Source organism: Montipora foliosa, chromosome 4 (assembly GCF_036669935.1).
Source record: "Montipora foliosa isolate CH-2021 chromosome 4, ASM3666993v2, whole genome shotgun sequence".
Taxonomy (NCBI): Eukaryota; Metazoa; Cnidaria; class Anthozoa; order Scleractinia; family Acroporidae; genus Montipora; species Montipora foliosa.
The window spans coordinates 18,533,752-18,541,873 of NC_090872.1; the positions used below are offsets into that span (position 1 = coordinate 18,533,752).

Consider the following 8,122-nt stretch of genomic DNA (forward strand, 5'->3'; position numbering starts at 1 on the left):
GAACAATCAATAGAGCCAGATCCCAATCGAAAGATCCTACGGATAATTTGCCTTGGAACAACGTTCCCTAACCACGAACGCTCAGGACCCGTTGACCGGTACTTCGTCGTTCGCTGAAAAGCAGCTTCTTTCTGAAGCAACCGAGATAGATCTTATTACGATTGGAAATGACGTCAGCTTTCAACGTAAGCAAATTGAGTTGGAACGTGATGTTGGCCCTTCTTGTTCCCAAAAGGTGTCGGATACGTCGAAAAATGAAAATGATCAAGGTATCTCAGCAATGACTCTTTTTCGGGAGGGGATAGTGTCAACGCTAAAAGCAACATTAATCTCAGTTGTAATCTCCGTGTTATGGACGCATCATATGGTATAATGCGCCGTGTAATAAACACGAAGACAAGAAGAGAGTGTCTGATATATTTCGGATTATTAAGAAGCGCGTTACGTGATATGAAAAGACTGAACTCATCTTCAGAGCAATAAGAAACCGGAGTCTCCTTGTCCTTCAAAGTTTCAAACCGAAGCAATCGCTTTAGGAACTTGATTATGTCAAAGCTAAAATCGGCTTGAAGAAAACTGCGCACTGTCAATTAGAATTAGTTCAGTGTCAGTTTCCATTATACGTGTCTGTGAAACATTTGCCTTTTAATAGAAAGGATAAAATTTAAACAAATTGTGAATTGGAAGCAATGTTCTTGTATGATATATACCTACATGATTGTAAAAAAGGTTAAAAGTTACTATTTTTAAGGAACCAAAACGCTTTCCACCGCATATATAACGTACGGTCATCATCAGTGGTGCATGGTGGAATTTTTACATGCATCTTGATTTTGTTCGATTAACTTATTCCCAAGGGGAAAAGTTTCGCAATAAAAGAATGTACTTGTTTGTTTAGGGTTTGTTTCTCGCAAACAATTAGCAGGCCTTCCATTATTTTCCTCCGAAATTTGGTTTTCTCGGTGCACGCAATGTTCCATGTGTATGCGTGGGTTGGATGTTTTGCGAGGTGACGGGCTGGCTCAGAGTTATGAGACTTGTTCTCGTGTTCTGTATTTCGCACTGCGAAGTTTCTTATTGTTTCCGGCCCAATGTAGGTTTCGCTACATGTGCACTGGGCACGGTAGATGACATTTGACCTGTGCTGGTTTTTATCTTTGAGATTGAATAAACTTTTGATTTTCCGTGTTTGCCACAAAATGATTAACATAAATCGCCCATCCGTATAAGTATTCAGTTTGTTTGTAAAAACTCTTGCTGAGTTTCTCGTTGTCGTACGAGTACCCGGAGAAAACCTCTCGATGCAGAGTAGAGAACCAACAAACTCAACCCACATATGACGCCAAGTCTGGGAATCGAACCCGGGCCACATTGGTGGGAGGCGAGTGCTCTCACCACTGCGCCATCCCTGCACCCCCAGGGAAGTTTGGTCTTGATACTTAAACTGAAGCAGTGTCCAAGAAAAGGTTGGGCTTTTCCTCGACTGTGAACTTGATGTTATGATGATAGTTATGGAGGCCCTCAAGCAGACGGTCGGGTTCATTTCCTACTTTCTTAGAGAAGAAGTCGTCTACATACCGGACATAGAAGGGAGGATTCTATGGGGGGACTACGTCTTCCTCCAATTTAGGCATAAAGGGATGTTTGCAAGCACTGGTGAAAGGGGGCAGCCATCAATGTTGGGGAAACAAAAAGAAACTTCGCAGTGCGAAAGGCAGAATACGAGAACAAGTCTCATAAATCCGAGCCAAACCGTCACCTCACAAAACATCCAACCCACCCATACACATGGAATATTGCGTGCACCGAGAAAACAACTTTTCGGAAGAAAAAAATGGAGGGCCTGCTAATTACTTGCGAGAAACCAACCGGCATATCCACCCACGCGTGTTGGGACGTGACCAAGCATATTTTTCATATTTCTGTAAACGTGACCATGAACGAGTGTCTTGAAAAGATGCCTAAGACCCTTAAAGACTTTATGTTTCAGTTTCAATGAAGATATTTTTCGAAGCTATTCTTAACTAATTAGGTTAAATTCTTGGTTATTCAATTGATGGTACAGAATATTTTCAGGATTATTATCTTGAAAGAACAGGAAATCAATTGAATATCCACCAAGATCCGAAACAATATTTGTTCAGTTCCACCTCTAATCAAAGATGAAACTCTATTCAACACTGAGAAAAAGTCAGGTCTTTCGTTATCCTGCGAATTTTAGTTCTATTGAATACATTTTGATCTACTGCCCTTTCTGAATTCATTTTGTCTATCTCTACGCTGAGTGAACGCCGAATAACTAGCCCCTCTGCGAAGTTCTTTTGGGGTATTTGCTGATCGAGCTCATTTTAGAAAATAACTGTTCAGTCCCGGAATTTTTTTCCAAAGACTTGACATTCTCGTTGAACTAGACCGGAAAATGAATAGGATTGTCCCCATGCAAAAATGCGACCTTCGATAGGAAGTTGAAGTCGCCTACGGCTGCTAAGTCCCGGCGTTAACCGCCTGGTAACACCCCGGAAAATTGAAGATTAATTCATTTCTTTTCGTTTCCGCATTGAATCTTCTTATAAACACTAGTTACAATCTCCTGGGTGTCATTATATATTTTATCCAGAAAGAGGAACATCCAAAGCATCGGAGTCTCGAAAAACGGTAAGCCGTACTGCTTCGTATTTGTTTTGTTAAGGGTTTATTGAGGCGACTCTGAAGCCACCTTAACTGTACACGGTGAAACTGTACGTTCTGCCATTTTAGTGGGTCATGGAAGAAATTAAGTAAGTAAACCATAAACATGATCGTCCTATTTTAAATATAGTTTTGGTCTTTATTATCCTTAGCTAGCTTTAAGAATGCCTCAATCGATACGCTTGCATTGAAGTCTCGACGCAGGAAACTGAGATTATTAGACAAATTTAAGAATTTTACTTTAAAGTCACATCTGCGTCCTCCTGTCCTGATCTGTACTTTCCGATCAGACGATTTTATTGACACATCACAACTACAAAGATGAACTTTAATCTATTTAATTGTATTCTATATCTTAGGTTTTAGACAAGTTGTAAATTCTTGTTGTAAGGTCCATTATTACATTAGATCCTTAGATAAACCGCCCCCCACAAGCTTTTAGTTTTGAATATTTTAAGGCTATTATCGTTTTAAAATAAAGGAATACAATGAATATCACCAGAAGGTTATGGTTATGGTTATGGTGTAGGTTACAAAGTGTTTATTTAAATGCGAGAGAACGACTGTTTGAGGTTCACTCAGTTCTTTTCGTTCAGTTCGCAATTCTAGGGGGAAAGTGAAGTGAAATGAATTGAATCTTTCTAACACAACCAAAAACCGCTCCGAAAAACTCATCAACTGAACGTGTTACATACATGCATACATACATACTTACTTAATTGACCACATAGGGGGCTTTACAGGGCCAGTGAACACAATCAGAACGACAGAACAGAACATTCAACAATAACTGTTAAGAATCCCAACTGGCCGGAGGCAAACCAGTTGGCTATTTACAAGTGCGCAGCTGGGAAGTTGAACCGGGGACTTCCACGAACAAATTCAACGAGTGGTCAGAACGGATCTTGAACCAGGGATCTCCGGATCTGAATGCAAGCGTCCTAACCACTGGGCCACACTGCCTTCTACGTTACTAAATATGTGAAACTATCTGGAGAAGTCACCTACGGGTGTATGTTGATTTCATTAAATGTTGTCCAAATAATCAAGCCGAGGCCAAAAGTGTGGGGGAAAATAGATCACAAGCAATAAAAAGAATCAGATATCTACAAGTGCTTTGTTGCGGTTTTTAGGAAGATGAATCAGTCAGAAACACGAAAAAAAAAAAGGTGAAGGGGAACTGTATTAGGTTTATCTAAAGGTCTGTCTAAATTGTACGCTTGAAAGAAACGAAATCGGGAGCAACTATAGAATGCATCTTTGTCATTCTTTTCGCAACCTCCACTTATTTCATTCAAACGCGACAAAAACGTAAGCAACCTTTTAGTTAGAAGCGCGCTCAACTAACGAGTAACCCGGCACTTTCAAATGCGCGCGCTCAGGATGCAAAACTTGTCTTTTCATTGTTAACACTAGCAAGATATCGGGACCTAAGCGATCTGTTAAGATCACCGATCGTTTCACATGTACCTCCGCAAATGTCATTTATTGCATAACCTGTACGTTATGCAATAAATTATACATTGGTGAGACAGGTAGACGACTAGGTGACCGATTCCGCGAACACCTTCGCGATGTTGAGAAGAATGACAAAGATGCATCTAAGCCAGTCGCTCGTCATTTTAATCTCCCTTACCACTCCAAAAAACACATGGCTATCTGCGGCCTTTCCCTACATCTAGGTACGACGGAAAGCCGCAAGAATATGGAACAAAAATTCATCTTCCAAATCGGCATCCTTAATCCTCACGGTATTAACGAACGCCTTTTATTTAACTAATATATTCCTATTTTTCACGTTGCCATGTTACCACTAATAGCGTAGCTCCTACTCTACTATAAAAACTACACGTAACCCATAATTCCTCGATTCGCTCTGACGAAGGGCTAACGCTCGAAACGTCAGCTTTTAGAATCTCTGTCCGGTGGCCAATTTACATTATCAACTCCGTTGATAAAACCAAATTCTCGGGAAAGAGTTGACTCCTAGGCTAAGTATGTGAGATAGATGCTTCCCATATGCCCTGCTATACATATACCTATACATATACCATGATGGTTAAGCTAAGCCAATCAAAACTGTAGAGACAATTACAAAAATCAAAAGGAATAAACGATTTAAGAATCCAACGGGGTTGGCAAACAAGCACAGCCGGCGGAGTTGGCCACTTAAAACAACATATTGGGATTTGAATTCGGGAATTCTGAAGCCCTAAACACTCGCCCACGCTAACTTCAAGTTGATACGACGACCGGAAATTTCAACATTTTAAAGATGCGTTTAAGTGTCAGAGAGATACTTCCAGAGGCAGATCATTGATTAACAAGCGCTGGGCTTGTTTGGCACACAATGTAAATGTTCTATTCTTTTCCCTTAGTTTCTAACACTGAATGGAGGATAAAGAACGTGGAATGACTAATGAGGGAAGTACAGAACCGCCTGCAGGAGTTCAAAACTTTGAAGGGTATTTTGTCCACAGTTTCAACTGTACAGATGTAAATTGCTTACTCCCACTTTGCGTGAACACTAAACTCTTGTTTAAGCACATGCAGAGCTGCACCAGTCCAAATTGTTCCTTTTGTCGGAAGATAAATTATCAGATCGCAAACCATGTCAAGTCTTGTGTGAATAACTTTTGTTCAGTTCCATTTTGCATGGAAGCCAAACTGAAGACGTTTTTAGTTCAAATACAGGAAGGACACGCAGGTCCTGAAGATTGTCCCAGCATAGGGAGTCTTAATTCCGGAGATCCTTCGTGGAAGCCCCAAAGTTCTGAAACTAAAACTGTTCTTTCTATAAACGCAAGCCAAGTCTCAGAATTAGAACCAATACAGGAGACATCATCGCAAGAATCGTCAAGATTTAAAAAGCGCGATTTCGGGGATAACAAGCCAAGAGAACTGAAACAAACAAGCAACTCGTCCGCATCTAAAGTTATCCAACCCACAAAGCGTTCCCGCGTAAGTCTAGGTCGGCGCAGAAGTCCCACAATGGTCACCAGTCGCTCAACGCCAATCAGATCCCAAGGGGCAAATCTTGTACTTCCCTCAAAACCGGAAGCTACTCGCAAAAACGCCGTAAAGAACAGTCCATGCCCAAGGAAACTCCAATCCCGTCCTTCTTATGTTGGTGTCGCATTGACTGAGCGGTTTAATGGAAGCAAGAGATTTCAAGTATCTGGGAGTCACCCATTCTCACGTGCAATAACTCCCAGTAACGAAGATTATCTACAAACAATTCGAGAAGCCAGAGTGTGCTCTGGTTTGGACCGCAGAATGAGAAGCGGAAACAACCTTAGAAGTAACGAAGGAGAGTCGTTAAAAGTTCGCTTCTTTCAAGCCCTGTTTCATTTAATGAGTCACGTCGTGAAAACAAATAGAAGAGGACAGTTTCTTACATGCATTCGTTTATTGAGAGGCGCTCTACATGAGATCAATAATATGGTATAGGTTACGTAGCCAAAGCGACGGGGTTTCAACGGAAACGTGAAGAGGAAAACAGAACGTGGGAAGTGGCTGCGACGATTTTTGAAACGGATCCAAATACCTCCTCTGGACAGTTAGAAGTGACTATAATCCTCTCCACCACGGTTATCTACAAGATGCACCCAAGTCAGCCATACTTGTCCCATACTCCCACCTCTTCATATGAGGCGCTTGAATACATGTATCAGTGTAACCATGCTTTATCTATTCTTATGGCCAATATGAACCCTCAGGATAGACACTTCATCAGCAATGCTGTCATGATTCGGAATAACCTAAATAACAACATTTTCGACGTTGTTCATTATTCTGGAATTACAGCGTTAAAATTATCGAATAAACAATTTTCAAAAGAGTGTTTTCACTCCCGTGATCAGTAACCTTGTTCTTCTACCAAAACGAAAGAAAACGTTAGCATGATAATAGAGCTCAATTCCCGGAGCATTAGTTGGGGACACCAACATGGCCGCCTTAACGTCACGTGAGAACACTCTATTGAACCTCCAAGACTGAGTGACTTATAAGTATATTTTACAATACAAGTCTGGTTTTTTCTTTCTCTTTTTTTTTTTCTTTGTACGATATTCGCCCTTGTCACACGGCGGCCATATTGTCCCGGGAGACCAACAAAGCTTTGTTTTACCACGCCAAGCCTCGCAGTGGAAACCATGGGGGTGAGGCTTGGCGTGGTAAAACAAAGCTTTTTTGGTCTCCCGGGACAATATGGCCGCCGTGTGACAAGGGCGAATACTCTTTACAGTAGCGAACCATTTACTGGCCTGACAAAGATTTTATTTCCGTTGAATTAAATTCCCTTCTCCCTCCTCGCTAAGGGTACTAGGTATCGTAAGATTGAATTGTCGATACTAATAAGCCATTTTACAATTGTTTGCTCAGTGACTCCTTGCCTATGAATGATGCGAGGCTGCCGCTGACCACCTCACTGTTTTTATCATGTAAATTGAATGTGTTGTTTTGTTGTAATTCTAATTAGTCTACTGATGATTATCATTAGAAAAGCCCAAAGGATTGTATCAAAACAGGGTCACTGAGGGCAGCCTCGCTTCTATTCGTAGGCCAGGTAACTTAGCTACAACTGTAAAAATGGCCTATTTCAAGATGCCAGATCAATTCAGTGGACTGCAATTTACACTGATAGGCGCAGTGACGAGCGCAGTGCGTTGACTAAAAAGCTTTCTACACACTTTACAACCATCCTGAAGGATGGATAAATAAGCAATTGTAATTTTTTTCAAAGACTACAAATTGCACTCTCCCTACGGCTCGTGTAATTTTGGTCGCCTTTAAAAAAAATTACGCGAGCTTATTTATTCCAAATTGCACTCGAAATCATGTGATTACCTATACTAACATTTCTTGTAAGGCTGATGATTGATAATTGTAGTAATTTTAATGAAGTTGATAATCGTGACGTTACTAATAACTTTATTTTTGTGTCAATAAAATAAATGACATTTGCCCCCTAAATTTAGACACCATTCGAAAAACTACAAATACATAAATTTTATAAATTCTTATATACTAGATAATTTCTTCAAAAACGCGATGATTCTTACAAAAATTATCAGCTCTTGTAAAAATCTTTTAAAAAGTAATTTCTAAAACGTTAAATTACTTCAAAAATAAAATATACATGCTTGGATATATTGGAAGGTTTTATAACTTTTTAAATTCCCGGGTATTAACCCTATTGTAGGAATTCAATACTTTGATTACACCTTACGTCACGGCGGCCATGTTGGTGAAAATAACAATAGCAAAAACGTCTTTTGGGAATTTGACTCTATTAATAGGTAAAGTTTGAGCTACATTTTTCTATTGTTTTGGCACCAACATGGCCGTCTTATAACGTGAGTGCAATCAAAGAATAACAAGATTTGAGTACGCACTATACATACAAAATATGTATTCTTAAATTTAATATAAG

At 40.1% G+C, this 8,122-nt stretch overlaps 1 protein-coding gene across 1 annotated transcript; it reads left to right on the plus strand.

Moving 5' to 3' along the window:
* The first annotated feature begins 2,629 nt into the window (after nucleotides 1-2,629).
* LOC138000145 (uncharacterized) lies at nucleotides 2,630-6,746 on the plus strand. The gene is made up of 2 exons (XM_068846342.1): nucleotides 2,630-2,655; nucleotides 5,067-6,746. Exon 2 carries the CDS (start codon nucleotides 5,080-5,082, stop codon nucleotides 6,136-6,138), a length of 1,059 nt encoding a protein of 352 aa, XP_068702443.1. The 5' UTR covers nucleotides 2,630-2,655; nucleotides 5,067-5,079; the 3' UTR covers nucleotides 6,139-6,746.
* Nucleotides 6,747-8,122: the final 1,376 nt, after the last annotated feature.

Excerpts from the sequence above, each read along its gene's own strand:
- LOC138000145 (XM_068846342.1), top strand. The coding sequence starts at position 5,080 with ATGGAGGATAAAGAACGTGGAATGACTAATGAGGGAAGTACAGAACCG.